At 31.7% G+C, this 24,966-nt stretch overlaps 2 protein-coding genes across 2 annotated transcripts; one reads left to right on the top strand and one right to left on the bottom strand.

The window, feature by feature from the left end:
- Positions 1-12,304: 12,304 nt before the first annotated feature.
- LOC105107162 (fimbrin-5) lies at positions 12,305-17,815 on the top strand. The gene is made up of 15 exons (XM_011000988.1): positions 12,305-12,470; positions 12,802-12,902; positions 12,989-13,159; positions 13,293-13,537; positions 13,624-13,795; positions 13,889-13,927; positions 14,095-14,163; positions 14,281-14,397; positions 14,689-14,900; positions 15,438-15,593; positions 15,666-15,865; positions 16,161-16,327; positions 16,417-16,513; positions 16,734-16,825; positions 17,214-17,815. Exons 2-15 carry the CDS (start codon positions 12,816-12,818, stop codon positions 17,427-17,429), a joined length of 2,040 nt encoding a protein of 679 aa, XP_010999290.1. The 5' UTR covers positions 12,305-12,470; positions 12,802-12,815; the 3' UTR covers positions 17,430-17,815.
- Positions 17,816-17,897: 82 nt separating this feature from the next.
- Positions 17,898-22,083, bottom strand: LOC105107163 (ankyrin repeat family protein). The gene is made up of 5 exons (XM_011000989.1): positions 21,517-22,083; positions 19,424-20,183; positions 19,072-19,108; positions 18,868-19,001; positions 17,898-18,463 (listed from the first exon to the last, which is right to left on the bottom strand). Exons 1-5 carry the CDS (start codon positions 21,992-21,994, stop codon positions 18,115-18,117), a joined length of 1,758 nt encoding a protein of 585 aa, XP_010999291.1. The 5' UTR covers positions 21,995-22,083; the 3' UTR covers positions 17,898-18,114.
- Positions 22,084-24,966: the final 2,883 nt, after the last annotated feature.

The raw sequence follows: 24,966 nt of genomic DNA, 5'->3' as shown, positions 1-24,966 counted from the left end.
TATAAAAAAAAAACAATCCATAAAAATATATGTAAATTTTAATATTTCATATAAAAAAAAAATAAGAAACAATCCATAAAAATATATACTAAAAGATTATTTCAAAAGGTTTTTTATTTCATATTGAAAAAATACTATCATATTCTTTTAAGTTGAAGTATTTATATCAATTTTTTTTATTTCACATTAAAAAAACATAATATTTTTCTTGTGAACATAAAGTAAATGTATTAATAGGTTTTAAATTTTACATTACAAAAATAAAATATTTTTTTAGTATTTATATAGTAAACTTTGATATGAATTAGTAACTAACTAAAAAAGATGAAAAAAAGGGTTTATGGCTAGGGGAAAAAACACAATTTTTTTTTTAAAATGATCTCTACCGAGTTCTGCCAAATCATCTAGGTCCTAGGTTGACCTGACAATTCAAACAGTTTTCTCTAGGTCAAATGCAAGCCCGAGTTTTGAATGAAATAGACTCGACCAAGACCCTGGGTTACCCGGGTCAACTTGCTAGGCTAGGCCGGGTCTGATAACTATGCACAAAAAATAGACTCGACCAAGACCCTGGGTTACCCAAGTCAACTTGTTAGGCTAGGCCGGGTCTGATAACTATGCAAAAAAAACAAACAAACAAATACACATAAAAAAAGCATTGAAAATCAAAATAGATTCAAGGGAAAATTTACATTTGTGGTCGAAACACCACCATTTTTTTCTTTAAATAATCCTCCCTGTTAGTTTCTCTTTGTCTCCCTTTTTGCACATTATCTCTCTGCTCTTTTCTCTCTCCTCTCTTGCATCATATGACCTTTCTTTGTCCTTACACCTCAAGTAGGAATATGATTTGTAATTGTGAGTTCTCTCTCATCTATTTACACTCTTTTCTCTTTCTTGAGATCTTTCATGCTTAGTATCATCATCCTGGATGATTTGTGATGGTTACAATGGTGAGATTATTTGTCCAATTGATCTTTGTTGTGGTCACAAGGAGCAATCTATTGTAATCAAGGGTTTTAAATTGTTAATATTCTTTTATCTCATTCTTTATATTTCTTAATTTACAAAAAAAAAAAAACAAAAAAAACAATGCAAATACAAAAAAAAACAAAAACAAAAAAAAACAATGCAAAGAACTAAAAGATTTTTTTTACTCTTTTAAACCCACTCACTTTATTTCTCAGTCAGTAAAAAAAAAAAAATAAGCAAAAATGATGTAAGAATTAAAGAGCAGCTTCAGTGTTAACATGAAGAGTGATTACCACCTCAGTTTTTTTAGTTGTTTAGCAAGAAACAATGCAAAGACGATATAAGAATTGAGGAGTTTATATAAGCAGTGATTGTTACCAAATTCTTTTAATTCTTTAGTTAACTATACATGAGGCTTTGCCATATGTTAAACTTGAATGGAGAGGTTCACTAAATAATGAAAATGGGTTAGGTTTTTTTAATAGAATATTATTATGATACTCAAAGTAAATTCATACTAGTGAAAGATAATCATGATTTTATTTTATGATTATTCATCATTAGTAAATAAGCAGCAAATCACCATTTCAATTGTAGTTTTTTTTAAAAAACTTTCTTAGTAAAATCATACATGTTTCTTGTATTTTAAATATAGTACTTTTATATTTTTCCTTTCATGGATCATGGCTTGAATTATGTCAAGGTTGTCCTTAACAAAGCAATGTATAGAATGACAAAAAAAGAATGAAATAAAAAAGAATGAAAAAGAGATTGAGAAGATGTATTACAAAAATTAAATTATTTATTGTTTGTCTTTCACATTTCTATTACACTACACAATAAATTCCTTTTCTTTAACTATTATCCAACTAATATGTTAACTAACTGCTACTCTATCTATTATATTGCTTGCTGATATTGCTTTCATTCTTATACTAAAAGCTTACTATTGATTTCTTCCAAAGCTATTCAACAAACTTTTGTAACAATACCCCTCCTTATAAGAATCTTGTTCTAAAAAATAGTCATAACTGACTTTAACCCTACATTTAAAAAAAAAAAAAAAAAAATATGGAGTGAAATGACAATCAGGTGAAGAAATAGGGTCCAAAATAAAATAAAATAACAAATAGTTTGAGTTTGTCCTAAACAACTTAAAAAAAGGATGAAGAGATAGAGAAATAAAATGATTAGCAGGTAAAGATACAAGATCAATAAATAAAATATTAGGATGAAAGTAAAATATTTGGTGAATAGTCTATATATAGATACATAGTCCAGAAAAAAACTTTTCATAAAAGCATACATCAAAAAATTCATAAAAGATTAAAGTCCAAAGCAAAGGAAAATTCAAGGGAGTACACAGTGCAAACAAAAAAAAACAGAGAAAAAACACTTTTCATTTTCTTCCCTAGATAACAAACCAAACCTTAGCTACCCTCTCTCCCATTAACTTTCAACCAACTGTGACATACAAGCTACAACTTTGTCTTATTGGCTAACCCGTCTCTTCAACCACCCTACTATGAAACACATAACCATCATCAATAGATAAGCCTTAATTCCTTTGGAAAAAGAAAAAAAACCATTCCATACCACTATCTAGTTGGATTTTTCTTTTATTTTTATTCAATTAAACATTATAGATCAACCTCATTCTCTCTCTTTAAGAGTGATAAAGAAAATCCTTTATTTACTAAAACAAAACCAAGCCATGACTATCCTAAATTTTAACCTAAAATCACACCAAAATCTATCCTTTTTCCTAATAAATCATTCATAAACATGACTAAAAACTCATCTTATTTATCTTTAAAAAAAATCCCAAAAGTCAAAACTTTAATTTTATTTTAAAATCCTAGCACTTTTATGGATTTTTAGCAAGTCAATAGTAGTGTGTGAGGAGCATTTGTCGTCACCAAACTTACAACTCAAATTATAAGTGCATGAGACGTATATGCTGATATTGTTTTGCCTTATTCTAGGTCATTTTTTATGGTTTTAGAAAGTCAATTTTAAATCCAAAAATTACTTTTTACTTCGTATAATTTTAAAAGTAGAACCTTGTAGCCAGACCCAGGTCTTAAACCACTTTTTTAGGATTAATAGCCTTTACCAAAAATGCATATACTAGTTTAAATAAATTTCAGTGTGAGCGCAATAGGTATTTTTATCATTATAAAACAAGAATAATGTAGCTTGTATTAAGTAGAATATTTTAGGGTGATGTTTATCTTACCTTTAGCATAATTAACTCCTTACCTAAAACTTTGAAGATTAGTTAGAGTTTTCTAGTTATCATAAACTAAGTGACGACTCCTACCATCTCAGCAAAAATAACATTCAAACATTTTATAAACATCCATATAACATTAACAACCAACTCAAAGCAACATTAAGTAAAGAAAAATAATATTTTCATATATTAATCAAGATACAAGATCAACTCCATGAGACACCAAAACAAGTACAAAATGTCATTAAAAAAGGTAAGAAAGAGTTAGAGTCGTGCCTCATGGACATCACCTAATAGGTTAGATGAGGTTTTTATACTTTCAAAGATTCAAATAGTGACTGTTATATTTTTTTGCTCTCTTTTGCAAAACTTTACCTCTATAAATTTCAAACCTTTCAAAGTTAAGAAAAAATCTTGTGCTAGGCTCATAAACCTTCATAACTAAGTTTCTTTCTTTTTATTTTATCTTCTGCCTTTTCCTTTATTTTTTCTCTCTCTTAATTCTCCAAGGTATTTATAAGTTTTTGCTAGGTTTTTTATGGATTCAATCAAAGATTGATCATTATTAATCAATATTTGTCCCTCTAATGAAAATGGAAGAGTTTTGGACAAATCTTCATAGCTCAAAGCTCTTTACTTGGCTAGTTTTGTAATGGTGGTTTTGATTTTTAAGATTCTTAATGGTTTTGCTAGACTTAGAGGGCAATGAGCTATTTCTAGCATTTTGATCATGAGATAAAGGTTTTAAACTCTTAATAAGAACCTTATAAAAAGCTTTGAAGTGTGAACATATGAACAAAAAAGTGGTCTTTGCATAATGGATATCAGAATCATCGATGATTGGGTTACCTATTTTTGAAGCCTTGTTAGAGCAACCCTGATGTCATTATTGTTTACTACCATTTGAAGTTGGTAGAGGGGGTGCACACCTTTTATTTGGATCTAACTTTGCTTGATTTAAATATTTGTAGCTTCACATTCACTCATTTGAAGATGTGAACTTGATCAACCTAGAATATGTCAATGTAGTAAGGATTGATCAAGGATAAGATGTTGTTGAGTTCATTGAAAAAAATGGGATGTAAATGTTTGATGAGAGTTGTTTTTCTTTATAAAAAAGGATTTTATAAGTTAAGTGGTAATAGTTACAGCTCCTGATGTGGTCGAATACGTTATATTTATTTATCTGAAGATGCTTACTGCAAAAAAAATATATACAATGGTTGAACAATGTATCATTCAATCCCTTCACTAAATCTAAGTGATGCATCGTCTAGGTTAAATAATAAAAACTAGGGTTTTTAATTTAGGATTTGACAAACCTTAATTTAATATCTGTTCTTTCAATTGCTTTAAATTATACCTGTAATTGCCTCCGAACTTTTAATTTAATGCAATTCCACCGCTATAAAACTCAATTGTCATCCCCAAAGTCAACATCTTTTTTAACTTGGTCCTTTGTTCCTAATTTATACAAATTGACCATCAAACTTTCAATTGTCTTTACTTTGGCCCACAATTTTACTGATTTAAGTCTCTGAAGTCCCGTTCCTTTTATGGTTTGGTCATTGATTTTGAATGTCTTCGATCAAATCCTAATTGCTTATAAATCTTTAAAATTTATACAATTAAACCTCTGATTCAACCAAATTAAAAAATAACTTATCAAACAAAATAATGAAAGGTTCTGAAAGTCATGATAAAACTTCTTAGACTAAAAAAATATTGCATAAATTTTGTGACATTTATATAAGATTAGAATAAGATCAAATAATCTTTTTGATAAAGTTGGTTGGAAATTTGTTATGACTATCTTCAAGGAAAAAATTAGTCATGCTTTCACAAATGCCTAATTGAAGAACAAATAGGATGGTACCAAAAAAAAAAGGATATGAAAAAAATTGATTGCTAAAATTGGTTTGGTTGGAGTAATGAATTAGATATTATTTCTACAAGTGATGAGTGGTGGAAAAAAATCAACCATTTTCCATTATTGCTAGCTTTTCTAGTAGCACCAAAACCCTTTTTATTCTCCTTATAGATTAACCACCGGTCATTTAAAAAGTCACACGCGCCTACTATCTTGTTTTCTTTCTTGTTTAACTTTACAGCTTGCACCACCAAACCCGATGGAGATCCCTTATCTTTACCAAACCAAATCATCTATGAGCGAGCTTCAAATCACCACAAATATGATTGTTTGTGTGTTTTTTTAGGATTTTATGAAAACACGTGAGTCATATATGCCTAGTTTTCAACCACTGGTCTTTGTCCACATATGAACCCTATACACCGCTACCTTTTATTTTAATTTCAGTAGCTTTTAGTTGATTTTAGCACCTTGCAAAAGTCAATTTTAAATCCTACATGAAGTTTTGTGTATTTTTAAATCGTTTTGACATATTGTTAATTTTTATGAACTATTAATTATGGTGGAATACGATATTTGACCATGAGTTTGGTATTTGTTTTTTTACTCTACATGTATGAAAACTATTGATATATTTTGTTGCATACATATTTTTCTTGTTGTCCATAAAGTCAACTTAGAATAAATGAACCATTATCGAATGTTGTTCAAGGATGTTGACACATGGCTATGAAGATTGTTTGGCATGTGATTTAAATCTTACTTTCTTAAAGTTATTTTAAGAAATATAATATATGTTTCTTTTATGATTTTATGATTCTAGTGTAATAATTATTTTTGTTGTTTATAAAGCCAACTTGAGATAAATGAACCATTTGGTTATTATTCAAGGACGTTAACAAGCAGATAATCAAAGTTGTTAACACTCAAATCCTTATTATTTAAAAAATAAAAATATATTTGTTAACAATAATTTATTTGTTATATGAATTTTTATTTTTCCATATCAATGTGTGCGAATATATTTTTAGGTGATATCCTTCCCTAATGTATGAGAGAACTTGGGTTAGATTGACATGATCCCACATAGGCATATTTGTTAGTTTGGATGCACACCAATAATCTAAATGATTTGATGATAATAAAATATGTGATTAATGTTGTATAACTCTAATGATAACATAATATGTGATTGATGTTGTTTAATATATGTTTATGTAAGGTTTTGATGATAACAAGATACATTAATGATATTGTTTAACGTATGTTTATGTCTATATTTTACATCTATGTCTTAAATTAGCATAAAAAATGAGGTTTTGATAAATAACTTTATTTGTTTCGTTGATATGTTGAAAAAAATGTTAGTTAAGTATTGCTTTGATTTGAATAATGTTTTTATATGAATAAGTGAATAAGGAAATAATGGATATATTGGTTGGTATTACTGATTTCATATTGTGAAATGTTTTTAATATATGCATAAAGTTCTTGAAATTAGCATTATAAATCAACTCAAGCATGGTGAAGAAGTCAAATCAAAAGAGAAACAATAAGAAAGCATATAATGACTTATTATTTATCAAAGAGTCATGGTATAAATTTCTTATCCTCTTAATTATTTGTGATATGTGTTTATTGAAAATAGTTATATAATATTTGACTCCATATTTCCTCGTTATTATCTTAATTATACTTTTATGGAATAAATAATTTGAATTGGTTGATCATTTATGTAAATTTCTCTATATGTGTGTGTGTGTGTGAGAGAGAGAGAGAGAGAGAGAGAGAGAGATAGAGATAAAAACATGGTCTACAAAATTGAGTAAATTAATTGATATGATTTGTACAAGTATGAAATATAAAAATTTAAATTTTTTATGAAAAATCACAAATCAGCTAATTTTACGTTGTAATATGTAACTTTCAATCTGGTCATCAGATTAAGTTGAAATTTTCCTTGGAGTCTTATAAAATATTATTTTAACTTAGGTTAAAGTTTCAGAATTTTTGAAGTATGATAAGATTTTATTTAAAAAAAAAGAAGAAATAGCACAAATGAGTGTTTAGAAATTTCTTTAGGGACCAAATTGAAAACTTTCCTAAAATAACCCTCATTATAAGATGCCAACAACGAAAAAAAAAAGAAGGAAAAAGAGGGAGGGCATAGCCGACCAAAAGAAGAAAATGTGAAAAGAAGGCTTTTGTCATTTTTCATGGAAATTGCTTGAAAAAAAAAATGTAAGTTAGAAAGAGTGTTAAGCAATTAAAGAGAGGGTTTGATATATTAAGGAGCATACAAGGAGTTTAAAGATTTTGAGTGTGTTTTTAAAGAAGAAAATTTTGAGTTTAGAGGAAAGTGTGAATGAGAACTTGATTCAACTTATTTTGGCTTTTGATTCTTCATTGATGATCCATTGTATTGTTTTTCATGTTTGTTCTTGGATTGAGTAGAATTGATATTATGTGAAAGTAGGTTCTTGATGCTAGGGTGGTTTAAATGCATGGATTCATGTTCATTATATGTTTGTTGAGGGAATAAATTTTTGGGCTTGTCATTAATGAGGTTAATTTGTAAAAAAAAAAAAAAAAAGATGAGAAGATAGAATTAATGAGGTTAATTTGTAAAAAAAAAAAGAAGAAAAGATGAGAAGATAGAGGGGGGGTAAAGAATGGTTTCCACCTTGAATTTGCTATAAATCCCTTATTATGTTATAACTAAATATGATATTGTTATTTTATTAGTGAAATTTTATACATTAATTCTTAGTTATTATTATGGAACTCTTAGATAAATAGAAATGGTGGATGCAATTTGTAAAGTTGTGCTAGAGTATTATATGTTAGCATGAAAAAATAAAATAAAATAAAATATATGAGTTAAAGTTAATTAAGTGAAAAGTTGAAGAATTATCATGTCATTATTTTTACTTGAATTTTCAATAAGGATAAAGAATTTTAAGAGGTGGGCTGAATTGATGTAACTGGAGATTTTTTATGACTTAAATGGATGAATTGAGTTTGAATGATAGATTAAAATTTAGAGTAGAAAAGAATTTATTCTCATCTTAGAAAGGTGAACTTGACCATCGAAAATGTAAGAAATAAAATTTTAAACCTGAAGAAATTAATGAATGCATTTAAATAGTGAAAAAATAAATAAAAAATGATGTGTTGAATTAGGTACATAGGAATTAAATTTGCTATAATTATTGGGAAATTTTTATAATAATATAAGATTTCGTTATAATTGTGATGAATTAAAAGTTTAGGTGGACATAACATTGTAAGAATTATTTGTGGAATTATTAAAGAACAAGAAAAAATTAATGATAATAATTTTGGGTATTAAAGTTGTATTAATAAAAAAAATTTACTACGTAGAGAAGCTTTCGGTAAATTATTGGATGATGAAGTATTGAAATTATATGATCTTTTAAATAAAACAAAAGAGGTTAGATGCTCCAAACAGTAACAGGGAGCTGCTAGTCGAGCATCACTAGCAGGTAGGTGTCCAACATCTTGAATTTTTATAGAGAGATTAATTGAAAAAAATGTATTAATTTTAATTAGAAATTTTATAATTTATATTTTGATGTCAACGAATGAACTAGTGTCTAATAATGGGGCAGGTGAATATATTTTAGTGAATGAACTAATGCTCAGTAATTGGGTGGGTGAACTAATACCTAGTAATCGAGCGGATGAACTAATACCTGATATTTTGATGGATGAATTAATGCCCGGTAATTAAACGGATGAACCAGTAACCGATATTTGGATGAATGGATTAGTGTTCCTAATGAAGGAGTAGTACCCTCATGAAATGGATAAAATTGAAATTAACTGGATGAATATGGAGGTGTAAGATATTAATGATTCATAATAAAGTATATAGGAGAAATATTTTTATATAAGTGTAGTAAAATGATACATTGTATTTATTGATAATTATATTGATAAAATATTAATCTTACTTTTAAGACCCTCGCAACAGTAGAATAGATGTTGCTTGAATATATGACATTTTTTGTATATTTATATTGATCAACATGTATTTTAAGATTAATCAATGATGTAAAAGAGGTTAAATGAACCTTTTTTTATTCGTAGAACAAAATTGTTATATGTAATTAATGTGAATGCCATACTTAAAACTATTTTTGTGCTATATTAAGTATTTGCATTTTATCATAATTGCTTATAGGATTAGAAATGTTAGAATGATTAAAAAAAGAAGAAGAAGAAGAATTTACCCCAAATTTTTATATTTAACTAAGAAATTGTCCCAGATAAAATAATGAGAGATTACATTTATAATCTAAGTTTTTATTGTTTTTCTTAGAATCAATTACTTTTGCAAGTTATGTAAATCTTAGAATTTTTTATGTATTTTATTTTTATTGATTGTATCTTTATTATCGGACAATACAAGCTATTATTTCTGTGATGTATTGATTAGGAAAGAAGTACAAGATGATAGGATCATTATTATGATATGAATTATGTTAGGAATGAAAATATTGATAATTTGGTATAGTCCCATTATAGGAAAAAATCTGTCAAAATTTTGGAAAAATAAATTGCATCGAATAAAAATTAACATTTGTAAATAAATATGTTTTTTTTTCATCGTATTTTATCTCTAAAATATCTTTTAATAATGATATATACTTGATATATGTTTTATAGCATTATATTTATATCATGATTGCATACAATACAAGGAGAAATACATATGGTGTCATGATTGAGGTTATTCATGTGTAGGTTGATATAATTAATGAATTACAATTAAGTGATTTAATTATACTCTTAAAAAATTGAACTTAATTGATTTTATATTTAAAAGTTAAGTTGTTTTAAACTTAATATTTAAATTGCTTTACACTTAAAAGTTAAGTTTTTTTAAAAGTCAATATTTAACTAGTTTTACATTCAAGAATCAAATTGTCTTAAACTCAAAATTTAACTTGATTTATCCTATATGCTTGAAGTTTATAATATCATGCTTGAATCTTTATGTTTCTTAATGATGAGATAATCATTTATTTATTTGAATGCCTGTATAAGATATGCTTAAATTTATATATAATATGCTTATATGAAACATCTATTGTTACTTAAGTTAAATGACAATTAAATAAAAAGTTAAGGAATTTGTAAAAGCTATATATATCCTTGTATTTATATATTACATAAACTTTGTGATGATGTAAACAGGCTTTAAGACAATGAAATCATTTAAGAAAATAATCAAAGAAGCAAGGTATGGATACATAAAGTGTCATGATAACAATTTTTGACTTCAAACAAAAATTTTGAGATAATAATAACCTCCCAACTTCAAAGATCAAGATCTTGTAAATAGTTTAATTTATTTAGAAATTGGTTTCCATAACAACAAACCTAACCAAACCCAAAAGAACACAAAACAAGAATGAAATTCCCAAAACATGAGAATTTTTCCAATACCTAAATCAGTCTAACCAATTTAGAAAATAAGTTTTTAAGTTTGTTTCTATCGATATTTGAGTTAATCATTAGATTATATTTTACTTTAAGTTAAGAATAATTTTTTAATTGATAACCCAGTTCACCCTCATCTTAAATTCACCTAGACTTTCAATATTGAGTACGAGTAGTGGTTTTTGGGCCTATTTTAGAACATAACTAGTAAAAGATGGACCAAAGCTCAATTTATCATCTTGATGCAAACTCGCAAAGCTCAATTTATCATCTTGATGCAAACCCGAAGGCTAAGTGATTAGTACTTAAAAGTTCATTTCTATTAAGATTTTATATCATCATTTTGCACTTGAAGTATCAATAACTCTTTAACTAGAGTATATTTTATAATATCATGTCTAATAATATAAGATACATTTAATTTATGGTAAATATTCATCTTAAATACAGGCTTATCACGTAAATCAATGGATTGATTAATGAGTTTAACTACTGAAATTGAGAAGATAAAAAGATGTGTAAGCTTAGAAACAATCCAAACTGGAATACTATTCGGTTATTGGATCATAACTAGAGCTGTAAAACTTGAATTTATATATGCTCTATATGGATGGAAAGCTAAGATATAAGCCTAAAACTTTCATGAGATTGCAAGATTCAAAAAGGTTGTTTTTAAGTTAAAATTGTAGCAATAATAGAGAAGTCTGAATCTGTTCTGTAGCCTTGACACTGTTCAGTGTTCAGCCCATATCTCGAGTTTTAAAAGTCCAAGTAAACTCTCTTTTTTTTGTTAGAAAGCTGAGATAATTTTCTAGAACTTGACAGTCTGTTCAAATTATGATGTTAGCAATGATGTTTTGATCATATAAGGATTGTCACCAAGTCAAGATGTGGTCACCCACTTAACAATTAATCAACAAATCAATAGTTTTAAATTTTAGCTTATAAAAGGAGTTATGTGTCATGCATTTAGGCGTTTTGGTTTTTAGATCAAGATCATGCTTAATATTAGTGGATCCTCTAACCTTGATATTTTTTTTTTATCATTGTTTAATTTTCATATTAATCTTATAGTCTCAAAGTCCTCTTTAACTTATTATTGTTATTGTTGTTGTTATTATATAGTTAATTTTTATGTAATTTGACCTTGATTTTACCAAGTTATTTATATATATATGATCCGTGGGCTAATACAACACAATAGGAGCCCGTGGGTATGGATCATGGCTATATGTTGGCCGAGGATATAAAAGATCAGGACAAGATGGAGCATGTCACAACCGGAAGAAAATTGGGTTGATATGTCACGGGCCTGCGCACCTTGACGGTCCAATAACCCATCTTATACTTAAAAATAAAAATAAAAATAAAAAAAGAGAAAGAAGAATGACACCAATCTTTTTGGACTACAACATCTCTATCAAAATTAAATATTTTTTTCCAACTAATGTTAAACACTCGAATTCAATATAAAAACGTATTAAAATATATTAAAAAATATTTTTTTTATTTTCATATTAACGTATTAAAATTATTAAAAAATATTTATTTAATTTTTTATAAAAAATAGGATTGAGTTTACAGACACTAAATTGAATGTATCAAAGAAAAGAAAAGGAGAGGGAAGTTTCAGAAGTGTAAACTAAACTAGAAAAGCTGGCTGTCTCTGTGTGTTTCTTGTAGCCCAGCATTTTGGGGTCCTCCCTCTCTCGCTCTATAAAAGATAATTTCATACTACTATTAGGCCCTGCGTCCTCGCGGGTGTTTACAGGCAACACGCTTTTCTCTCCTTCTCATTCCATCGTCAAATCATATATCCTTTTTCTTTTCCAAAACATCACTTGACTCTCTCTTTCTCCATTATCTCTCAAGCACAAATTGCCCCAAAAGAAGGACGTTATGATCAATCTCTGAGTTTTTCAGGTCATTGGCTCTTGCTTTTGTTTTCTTCTTCTTTTGGATTATATAGAATACCATTTCTTTATTGGATTTGACCCTCGTATGCTGCAATAGATTTTACATACATTCGCGATTCAATGACGTTTGATCAGATATCCTATTCATGCATATCATCATTATTGTTTCTCTTCTTTTTCTTCCTCTTTTTTATGAATCCCTTGACAATTTTTAATGTTTTTATTGTTTAAATGAATCAGTTTTGTTGTTACATAATTAATCAAGGAATGCATGCATGCAGGGTGGGGAGGGGGGGGATCAGTTTTAGCTTGATTAGCTGATTAATGAATTTGTGCAGCACAAGAGGCAAAGATGTCGGGTTTTGTGGGTGTAATTGTTTCTGATCCATGGCTTCAAAGCCAGTTCACTCAAGTCGAGTTACGCTCCCTCAAATCTAAGGTAACTAACTCACTCTCTTCTTTTCATTACGTTCTCGTTATTGTTAATATTCTTATGTTTTTTTTTTCTTTTTGGATTGGTTTTAGTTTGTGTCGACGAGGACTCAGTCCGGCAGTGTCACCGTGGGGGATTTGCCACCTATTTTTGCTAAATTGAGGGCCTTCACTGAGATGTTTAATGAGGATGGTATTAAGGCTATGTTGGGGGAGGCTGGTTTCAACATGGAAGAAGAACTCGACTTCGAATCCTTCCTTAAGGTTAATTAAAACTTGTTTGGCTTAGCTTTTAATTCTTTGATTATTTTCTCGTTTGAGGACTGGTTAAAATGCTTTTCTTGTTATCTTGGTGTTTAAATTTTAAGCGATGACCTTGCTAAACTTCAATTCGCAGGCATACATAAATTTGCAAAGCCGAGCAACTAAAAAATCAGGTGGGAAGAAACTGAAAAGCTCTGTTTCCTTTCTCAAGGCAGCCACAACTACATTTCACCATAACATCAACGAGTCAGAGAAGGCTTCCTATGTGTCCCACATTAACAGCTACTTGGCGGAAGATCGCTTCTTGAAGAAATATCTTCCATTAGATGCAGCAACAAATGATTTATTTGATCTTGTAAAAGATGGAGTTCTTCTTTGGTAGATGAGTCGCATCCGCTTGACAGCAATTTTGTTGTTGGAGGATGTTTTGAATATATGTTGATGCTTTTTAATGCTTAATGCAGTAAGCTTATAAATGTGGCTGTTCCTGGGACCATAGATGAGCGAGCTATTAACACAAAAGGGACCCTTAATCCATGGGAAAGGAATGAGAACCACACCCTTTGCCTTAATTCTGCGAAGGCTATTGGCTGTACAGTTGTTAATATCGGCACGCAGGACCTTGTTGAAGCAAGAGTAAGTTGGGCTGCTTAGCTCTCCCTTGCAATCTTGTTATATTTTTCTGTGTGGTTTCAGTTATGCTCAATATTTCCAGTTTCTCTTTTGCAGCCCCATCTGGTACTTGGATTGATTTCTCAAATTATTAAGGTATTCAACTTAAAGTTTCGTCCACTACATGTGTAAAATTCATTTTGTGAAGCAGGATATATATAGAAACAATGATGATGGTGGTAGTCTTGTTTAAATTAAAAGACTTGAAGATTAGGTGTCTATGCTTTTAACATGTCGTCTTCCAATATGGTGGCAACTTTCAGATTCAGCTATTAGCCGACCTTAATCTTAAGAAAACTCCTCAACTTGTGGAATTGGTGGATGACAGCAAGGTCAGAAGTTGTCGTTTTCATTTACCTTCTTTCCATGCTTCGATTTTGGGAGGAATGTTGGGTAAATCTGTTTGTGCTATCCCATATGTTTTGCTTATTACTTACAGAAATTTGCAGGATGTGGAGGAGCTCTTGGGTTTGGGACCTGAAAAGGTTCTACTGAAATGGATGAATTTTCATCTGAAGAAAGCTGGCTACAGTAAACAGGTTACAAACTTCTCCTCTGATGTGAAGGTAAGCAAATTGAGCAAGTTACTATTTATCCATGCCAAGATACTTCATGTTCATATCTTATGCAATTGGTGGCATTTTAATTTGGGATAAAAACTTTGGCTGGGTGGATTTCCCATGCACTTTGTAATCAATTGAGCATTTGAAGCAGATATTTGCATTAACAAAATCAGTTTTTGTTGTAGATTTTCTTCCATACAAAAAAACTTCATTTGGGATTTTGTAAACTAAAACTTTCTGGTATTCTTGTTTTATCTCTTATTCTCTTCATAATTTTAACCCTTGAATTTGCAGGATGGAGAGGCCTATGCTTACCTTCTCAATGCTCTTGCCCCAGAACACAGTAGCCCTGCTTCCTTGGATACCAAGGATCCGACAGAGAGGGCAAACATGGTTCTTGTGCAGGCAGAGAAGCTGGATTGTAAAGGATATCTCACTTCTAAAGACATTGTTGAGGGATCACCAAATCTTAATCTTGCATTTGTGGCTCAAATATTCCAGCACAGGTACTGAGAAAAGACGAACATTTTTAAGTGACATTTTTGCTTGCATTTCCACTACCTTTTGATGCTTCTTGTCCCGTTGGGTATCCATATTTGCTTCTGGAAGTTTAGTTTGTCATTAAAATATTTAAATTAGGTTATTGATCTCCCTGCTTCTTCTATCAACCTTTTGTGGAGAACCATGGTCTTGTCCAGGTTGCAAAATAAGATTTATCTAGTCAACTATTTTATCAATTTCTTTCACTCCAGTCTGACCATCGTCTGCTTCTTACCAACTACCATCAATAAATTGTGGCTAATGGAATTTTCAATCTGCCAGCCAGCTTCTTGTTCATTCACTTTGATTTTTCCATATTGCTAAAAGCTTCCTATTTAGTGCCCTCCATGCAACTTGATTGTACTGAATTAGAAAGTATTTCTGGTGGATTTGATAACTTCAAAATTTCATTCTTAATCATGTATGCATGTGCAAATGCTGGTTTTTTTCTGTAAGCATTATTCTTGAAATTTGTGTCACCAGTACATGAATTTCTCTTGCAGAAATGGGCTGTCTGCTGATACCAGTAAGATGTCCTTTGCTGAGATGATGACAGATGATGCACAAACTTCTCGAGAGGAGAGGTGCTTCCGACTGTGGATTAACAGTCTTGGAACTGCTACATATGTCAATAATGTTTTTGAGGATATCAGGAACGGGTGAGATTTTCGTTTCCTCCTCAGTACAAAGCCTCATTAAACCTTCCTTGATGTTTATGATTTGCACTGCAGATGGGTTCTTCTAGAAGTTCTTGACAAAGTTTCTCCTGGATCAGTTAATTGGAAGCTGGCATCCAAGCCTCCTATAAAGATGCCATTTAGAAAAGTTGAGAATTGCAACCAAGTAATACAGATAGGGAAGGACTTGTGCTTCTCCCTTGTGAATGTAGCTGGAAATGACATTGTCCAAGGAAATAAGAAGCTCATATTAGGTTATCTTATTCAACTCAACCCACTGACTTCTTCCTTCTTGATTGGTTATAGCTGATTAGGCATCGGTGGTGGTGGTTGACGTTCTTCTTTAATCAGCTTATGTGTAATCAACTAGCTTGTGACTGCTTTTCAGTTGTAACCAATCTCTAAAATAGCTTCGGCAACAATCTCTTTAACAATTTTCTTTTCCCTTCCTTTTTAATTTGACAACGTTTCTGTCCCAATTTAGTTGTTTGTGACTGCTTTTCAGTTTATATAGCGAAGACCTGACTCTTCCCTCTCTTTTCCCCACAGCCTATTTATGGCAACTGATGAGGTTTACGATGCTTCAACTCCTGAAAAACTTAAGATCCCACTCCTCCCACTCCCAGGGTAAAGAGATTACAGATGCTGACATTCTAAAATGGGCAAACAACAAAGTGAAGAAAGCAGGTAGAACGTCTCAAATGGAGAGCTTCAAGGTAATCAATGAATTTGACCTTGTTAGACAATTTTATTCCAAGTTCTACCTTGGGATTTACCTTTCTCTGTTTTGATGTTTTGCTTCTAGGATAAGAACCTTTCAAATGGAATTTTCTTCCTTGAGCTTCTTAGCTCAGTGGAGCCTAGAGTGGTCAACTGGAGTGTGGTTACGAAAGGAGAAACTGGTACATCATAATCCCTTACCTCTCTAATCTCAACATATTTCTTATTTGCTTGCGGATGTTGTTGGAGTTGTATGGCAATCGCCGAACAAATGGGGAACATGCCGAGCTCAAACCATTTTGGCTTCCTAAGCAGCACGACGTTGGAACCTGTGTGCCTAGTTTAGTTTGACACAATCGACACGAAGACCATGTCTCACTTTATTTTTTTCTGACGCTGCAGACGAGGATAAGAAGTTGAATGCTACCTATATAATCAGTGTTGCCCGAAAGCTTGGGTGCTCCATCTTCTTGTTACCCGAGGACATTATAGAGGTGGGCTCACTGTTCTGAACATAGAACGAACATATTTTGAATATTAAATGAACTGCCGTGTCTTCTTCCCATTTGTCTCTGGAAGGTTACTTGTTCAGGTCTAGCTAAAAAGTTCAATAGAAAAGGCCACCCTGAATCATCAAGGCTGGTTCGGCCCCCGAGTCTTCTTCATGCACTACAAGTGTTATTTGCCAGATTATTTAGCTTTCTCTTTTGACGACCTTACTTGAGGTCTTTAATGAACTCTTTGAAAGAAATGCAAAGAAGTCTGTCAACAGATGGTACCGTATTGACCCCAACTGATTTCAGCAGAACTGGATTTAATCAGAGTACAGTATATTAGTTTGGCAGATGATCAACTTTGCTTTCGTGTTTATGATTATGACAGGTAAACCAGAAGATGATCCTTACATTGACTGCAAGCATAATGTACTGGAGCCTGCAGCACCAGGGTGACTCAGAGTCTTCTGCTGCTGAAGACAGTGATGTTCCTGATGCATCCCCTCCCCCGTCTGTAAATGGCGAGAAAGAGGAAGTTCTGGTTGGTGAGGTTTCCAATTTGACGGTGGACGATGCAGTTTCAGATGCTACTGAGTCCTATTGAGTCGACACACGTGGAGGAAAAAGATCCTTACATGAAATGACCTGAAAATGCTGCAGCACTTTTTTCATTACTGATTCATTTCCAAAGATAAGAATCGAAGGAAAATACAGCAGCCGTTAGCAGATACAGGGTCTCTGCGTGCAGAACAGACGGGGATCTTCATAATCAATGTGCTCCTGAAGCACGCAAGGAAAAAGAAAAGGAAGGGGGGGAATCCATTAAATTGCATTCTTTAATTAGAGCCTGATGTTCTTAGGCATATTCTTTTAACACATTGGTGCATTCATCATGCTGAAATGATTGGGCTAATGATACGTTTTGCCCATGTATTTTTGTTTTGTTCTTCTTTTTTTTAATGAATTTCGTCGTGTAATTTTATATATATAGATTCTACCTTTATATTTGTTTGGCAGGGACAGTGGGAGAGGGAGAAAAGAGGGTGGTCAGTTTTTTTTCTTTTCTTTTCCCAGTTTCATTAAAAAATAATTTTCATTTGTTAATTTAATGGCAGGGCACAAATCTTAATAAAACAATAGTACAAGGACAGGACCCATAAAAAGAATTACACAATGAAAAGATTCATATGTCAGGAAAACATGTCTAAACGTTACCTTCTCTTTTGCCAACTTTGTGCGAGGGTGTGCAAAGGAAATTATGTAAAACAAAATTCACATACGAGGAAAGTTCATGCAGGGGAGTCCTGAATATCATCAACTACTGTTTCAGATTCTTTCTTTGCCACAAGCATAAGCATCTCCAGGCGCTTGTCAAAAAGTAACGCACTCTCATCTCTCTTGTCAAGCTCAGCCGCTTCAGCTTCAAGCCATTTCTCCCGCAAGTCATCAAGGAGATTTCCCTGGTCTGTATTCAGGGCAGCTCCAGGAGCGCTTGGGGCAGTTGTGCGGAGTGAGGAATCTCCAGATGGTGGAGGCACCGTTAAAAGCATTGCTCGGAAATCACGAGTATCAGCAAATGTCTCAAAGTTACAGGCTATTGTATCCAGACAGTACTCCCTGATCTTGATGACACCATACCTGAGCATGTAGATTCACCAATTAACAACTCGGTAGACACCAATTGGCTCAAACTGGTAAGATACATTTAGGTTCAACAAAAGGTCAATTTTATGGCCATCAGCTAAACTGAATTCTGGTTCCCTCAGAAAAATCAGAAAACCGGGAGTTCAAATTAGGAGCTTAACCACTAAATTCCTGAATGATAGCATAACACAATCTGTTCATTGAGAAAGGTGGCTGATATTTAGATTCCTGAACCTGTTTTCAATGTGTCTCAACTCAACACACCCTGACACATGATTGGAACAACAAAAATATATAACACCTGAATAAATTGAACTTCAAGCCCATCCCAAATACATTCAAACCAGGAAATCAATTAAATTTTAAGAAATAAGAAGGTCAATAAACATGCATCTTACATGTCTGACAGTATCAGCCAATGGCACAGTTCTGCTGGTGAGACCATTTCCAGTTGTGGCAACAGTACATCAGCAACTGCACGCTTAAGGGGAAATAATAGATATCTTGAAGCAGCATCAAACATTTCCTCTGCCTGCTCAAACAATAGAGTCAGTATTTGATAATATCAAGTCAGGCACACGCCATTTTGACACATAACGTACCTGCCCTGGATTTATATCCTTTAAACCATCAGTATACCTGAACCAAAGATGTAAAAATAAGTCCCATGACAGTTGCGCTTAGCATTGCTAATAACAAAGTGAATTTCGTTGATGCATATAATGATTCCAAGAATTAAAACGGTTGATTATGCAACACACATTGCAAGGAGAATGCTGATTTTAAGCAACACATTTCAGCTACACCTAAGACTATTTCTAAATCTACCAAGCCCAGGGACCACTACTACAAGGAATAATTGGCAATGGCCATTGGACCAAGCCTGGAAATGAATGCTACCCTCTAGACAATTTTAATTAGGATTAGCCTTCTACAAGAAAAGAAAGCACTTACATATACTCCACCATTTTCTCAAATGCCTCCATGCTTAAATCATGTTCTTCAAAACAAGGAACAGCATCACTAGGTAACCCCACTTTCCCTTCATGAAAGTCCTTCATATGGGACAGTCTTGCTCTAAAGTATTCTGACCTTGATGCCAAAACCACTTGATGGCAACGAAAAATCTTATTATCAACTCTTACACAAATATCGGCAAGATCATCCACACAATCATTCATGTGCACTACATCAAAAGATGATACTAGCCTATCAACATCATTCTCTAGGTTTTGTTGCATAGTGGACCTTGCCAAAGAGCTCTGAAGGACCCGTTGCAGGGCAGCAGGAAGCCTGTCTTCCTCAGGAAGTGATAGGCCCTGTAAGATATAACGTTTCTGAGAGTTGTCTAGATCTCTCAGTGCTTTGTACTCTGCATATTTTTGGTGAATCAATTCCTTCTCAAGAACCCTTTGTAAAGATTCACATTTGCATACTTTGCAGATTCTTACCAGATCTTCCATGTCATCTACAGCAATCTCCAGTCTGTCAGAATAAAAGAAGTGAACAAGACTGTAAAGAGCAGGATATGACAACTTTTCCCTTGCTAATCTCACTTCACTGCGGCCTCTCCAATCAGTTTTGAACTTTCTCTTAAAAAAAGGTGACCGAGCACTTAATATGACTCTGTGAGCTTCAATAGGCCTACCTTGCACAAAAAATACAACATCTGGAGGGAAGTGATTCGCATTGGATACCCCATTGGATGAAAGACCTACTCAACAATATCACATGTCGAGTGTCAAGTCCATATTGTTCTCAGGAGAAAAAATGCACAACCACGATAATCTGACCAACAATCAAAAACTCATGAAGCTGCAATATGCACAAATTCAAGATTATGGAAGTAGAACAGAGTTACTTTGAAATATCCATTGTTTGTAACATATATGCATAAGAAACAAAACCTTCACAAAAAGGTGAAAGACGATTCTGAACAATTCATGTGGGTCTTAGGTAGCTCATGCCCATCAGATCTTCTACTCCCAAAAAGTTAACCCCAAGGAAGGCAGGTTTCATGATTGTTGATGAAAAAGGCTAGTCCAGGACACGGAAAACACATAATTCATGTTTAAATAAACCTTTAGACGCTACACAAATTCATCACAAACTGAAATATCAAAATACCCAGCCCCATTTCTCACAAATAAGCTCACCATGTCCTCTCCATTTCTCAGCACAAGTCTCTTCAATTGATTCAGATTTTATAGCATCATATCATTTGTGGAATTGATTTCTCAGTCTCACCAAAATATCCAAACGTTTTTTGACTTTCAATTCTCTAACCCATTTACTCATGCTTACAATTCCTTGGAAGTTAAGGCTGTACTTTGTCTAAATCCGCCATAACCCTCCATAAACAGGATAATCTAATTGAATCTCAAGTGAGATAGATAGCTCCAAACAACTTAAGTGTTGCCACAGCTTATGCAAAGATTGGTTGAGAACATAATAGAATGAAAGAAAATGATAGAATTAACTAAAAATGCTATTGATGAATCACAAACACGAGGTCAAGGCATGCACCCGAGAAATAATGCAGTTCTATAAACTAGCGGGATAAAGCTTTCCATTCTGACCGAACATCTGCCAGAGAAACACCACTAAAGACGCATGCAGCGGAACGAAGTCTGATTAAGCCAAAAAAAAAAAGAGGCTAGTCCCAGTGACACCATAACGATGCTCAAACGATGGTTTTATCCAAAATCAAATGGAAAGATATAAGCTTAGGCCATGTTTGGAGCACTCGAAAATGGAACTTGAATGCCAATTCTACTTCCAACTAAAACATGTGATATAAATTTCCCACGTGAAGAACAATATTTCATTTCTTGCGGAATCTTCATCCACGCTATTAGCAAACGAAACAACATTGCATAAGGAAAGGAATAGAACAAGAGGTCCCTCTCCATTTCCAATCCTGATGCAAACGAAACACGGCTCTAACTATTTGAATACAGAAAATTGCTTGACAAGTTCACCAAACAATGAGCAAATACAGTCATTTTAAAAATGAAAAGGGAAAAAAACGAAATTAAGGCACCAACCTGAAACATGATAAATATCCTCGCTCTGTTCCAAATAAACCCTATTAGCCTCGCAGCTCAAAAAAGTATCTCTCAAGGCGGCCTGCAACGGTGCCAAAGGCGGCGGCCTAGCCTCAAAAGCCTTCAACAACTTCCTGACCTTCAAATTCAAAGCGGCATAGTGACACCTGTCACCGTCGAAAGTGTGCTCGGAGCAAATAGCCCCACTCTCCAGCAACATGCGGGCGGCATCAAGGTGTCCAGCGAGGCAAGCGTAGTACAAAGCAACGGAATCCCACTGGTCCCGCGCGTTGACATTGACGCCTGATTCTAGCAAGTATTTGAGGCGTTCGACGTCACCGGCACGGGAGGCTTGGAAAACGTCGCCGTTGGGGACCTTTTTAAGTGGGAGAGAGGAAGTGAAATCGGAGGGGTCGAGGTCTATTTCGTCCAGGTCCGGGTCGATTATCCATCCGGAAGATGGGCGATTTTGGGGCATTAATTGGATGGATAGATGGATGGGGTTCTATCGGGCGTTTGATTTGAGCGGGCGAGGTGACGTAAGGTGGGAAAGAGTGAACTGGAGGGAAATGTTTCTCCGGTTTTATAGGTAGGGAGCTCCCAAGGCCCCCTTAAAACCCCCCATCATCTTCTTCCCTTCGAGGGGTGTTTTTTTGTTTTAATTAAGATAATTATTTTTAATTTGATTTGATTTTTATTAAAAAAAATAATTAAATTAATATTTTTAAAATTAAAATTAAATTGGAATTGGAATTGATTTAAATTGATTAGTTTAATTTGGTTATTTTAAAATAAAAATTATTTTAAATTAATTTGGTTCGGTTTTTTTTATTTGATTTAGCTTTTTAATTTAACTTGATTTTTTTGGTTTACTTTTTAACTTTTAGACTTATAAAACTAAACCTTGATTTTTTTGGTTTACTTTTTAACTTTCAGACTTATAAAACTAAACCAAACTAATTAATTTTTAAAATTATAATTGATTTAATAAATTTTGCCCACACCCACTTTTTGCATTTTGTTTCATCATCTTTTATATATATATATATATATATATATATATATATAAATGAAAAATACTCTTGCTTTTGATTTTTTTTTTAAATTGTGTGTTTTTTATTTCATACTTTAATGTTTAGTTTATAAAAATTAAGTTTTATAATTGATTATAACTTTTTTTCTATATGATTATCTAAGCCTCGTAACCCTCCTTGCAAGTTTAGCAGGTTAATTGTTAACTCATATTTATTTTTTTTATTTTAATTTTATTATTTAATATTAGATTAATTAAGAATTAAATTTTATAGTTCTTTTTTATTTAGTTATATTAGCTTATCTCGGTCTCATAACCTGGATCACGAGTTTTGCGAGTTGACGAGGGTTGACTTGAGTTATTTTATTGTGTGTTTTTATATTTAATTTTTTTTAATTTTATTTTTCAATAATGAATTGATTGGTAATTGTGCTTCATAATTAGTTTTGATTTATTTTATATAAAATTATCTCAATCTTATGACCTGATATATGAGTTTGAAGGGTAACACGGGTTGACATTTGTCATTTTTGTCTTTGCTTTCTACAAGATTACCTAAGTCTTATAATCTAGATTACGAATTTTGTTAATTAACTTAAATTAACTCATGTTATTTTTTTCTTGTTCTTTTTGTTAAATTAATTTTTTCTCAATTTCTTCTTTCAATATTTGGATTGATAGGAAATTGAGTTTCATAATTTATTTCAATTTACTTTTTATAAGGACATTATTGTATTATGACTTAGATCATGGATTTTGTAAGTTAATTCAAATTAACTCAAATTACTTTTTATTCTTTTTTAAATTGATTTTTTAAATTTTGTTCTTTAACATTAAATTGAATGAGAATTGAGCTTCATAATTAGTTTTATATTTATTTTATATGTGGTTATCATGATCTCACAATACAAGTCATGAATATAATAAATTAACTAAAATTATTCTAATTAAATTTAATAAGTTCCCATCTTAATATTTTTTTTATGATCAAACAATCTAGCCTAACATTTTCACCTAGATTTGTCAAATAATTATCGGACATATACCTAAATATATTTTTCATAATTTCAAGAAGTTAAATACATATAATTTTTTCTACGTGGATCATACATCACTTTTTTTTCACTAATGGTTAATTTATTATCATACTTCTCCATGTGATGCAACTCCCCTTGATTATAGTTTATAAATATCTTGATTATCATTTAAAAAATTCAAGTCAATTTAAACCGTTCAAGTCAAATAATTCTCACACAATTTAAACCAATGAATAAAATCTAACCTTCATTACTTCACATCATAAGTCATTCAAACTTATTGCATCACATTAGTATATTTTATTTATTTTTTATACATGTTATTTTCTACTTCTATATTTATTAATTTAAATATTAAGAGTCTTTTGTTGCATAATTTTTTATTATTATTTTAGAAATAACTAAAACCAAAGATATTATATATTACATTTTAACTCAAGATAAGAGAAAGCCTAATTCAATATGAAGTTTTCACAACTTCATCAATCTCAATGGCTTGTAATCTATTACATATTCTTGCTACATTGTAATGGATCTATATATTAAATAAGTATGTTTGCTTTGTATATGCTTCAATGAAATCTATATTGATCGATTTATATAAATTGTAGGGCAATAAGCTATCTTTAAATGCTCTCTTGCAAGACTTCATCTCTATAGGAACCACATCATGTCATTTTCCATGTTTTTTTGGGTAAGGATGTATGTAATCTTTATTAGTGAAACATACAGCTCGATGCATGTCTCAAAGCGAAAAATGAGGTTTGTGTTCTATTTCCTTTAACTTTCATCGAGATGGGCAAACTTCTTAATAGAGAGTTATTCTACAAGTTTGCTTTATATAAAGAATAGCTTTATGTTATGTTAATTAGATGTTTATCATACCTAACTTGTCAATTATACCATGAAATACATTTCCTGAAACTGTCTTTGTGAGTACATCAGCCAATTGACTCTTAGATTGTATAAATGAAAATTGTATGATTCTTCCATCGAGATTCTCCTTGATAAAATGACGATCAACCTTAACATGTTTGATGCGATCATGTTGAACAGGATTCTGTGCGATTGTTATAACTATTTTATTATCACAATAGAGATTCATAGGCTCAATATATTTAATCCCTAAATCCCTCAATATATTTCTTATCCATATCAATTCACATATACCATAAGTCATCTCTCGAAATTCAGCTTCGGCACATGATCTTGCTATTACATTCTATTTCTTGCTTTTCTAAGTGACAAGGTTATTTTCTATAAACGTAAAATAACCAAAAGTGGATTTTATAGTTATTTAATCCCCTACCCAATCATAGTATATATATCCTTCAATGTTAGAGGTACTATTTTTTAGAACAATAATCCTTTTTCTAGAGA

The sequence above is a fragment of the Populus euphratica genome, unplaced genomic scaffold (genome assembly GCF_000495115.2).
Source record: "Populus euphratica unplaced genomic scaffold, PopEup_1.0 scaffold414.1, whole genome shotgun sequence".
Taxonomy (NCBI): Eukaryota; Viridiplantae; Streptophyta; class Magnoliopsida; order Malpighiales; family Salicaceae; genus Populus; species Populus euphratica.
Note: the sequence above shows the minus strand (reverse complement) of the source record. Positions and strands in the feature narration are given on the sequence as shown.

Coding starts and splice junctions, on each gene's coding strand:
- LOC105107162 (XM_011000988.1), top strand. CDS start 12,816: ATGTCGGGTTTTGTGGGTGTAATTGTTTCTGATCCATGGCTTCAAAGC. Junction 13,160..13,292: donor ACTTCGAATCCTTCCTTAAG/GTTAATTAAAAC, acceptor TTCAATTCGCAG/GCATACATAAATTTGCAAAG. Junction 15,594..15,665: donor TTTGAGGATATCAGGAACGG/GTGAGATTTTCG, acceptor TTTGCACTGCAG/ATGGGTTCTTCTAGAAGTTC.
- LOC105107163 (XM_011000989.1), bottom strand. CDS start 21,994: ATGCCCCAAAATCGCCCATCTTCCGGATGGATAATCGACCCGGACCTG. Junction 20,184..21,516: donor GGATATTTATCATGTTTCAG/GTTGGTGCCTTA, acceptor ATTGTTGAGTAG/GTCTTTCATCCAATGGGGTA. Junction 19,109..19,423: donor GAGAAAATGGTGGAGTATAT/GTAAGTGCTTTC, acceptor TCTTTGGTTCAG/GTATACTGATGGTTTAAAGG.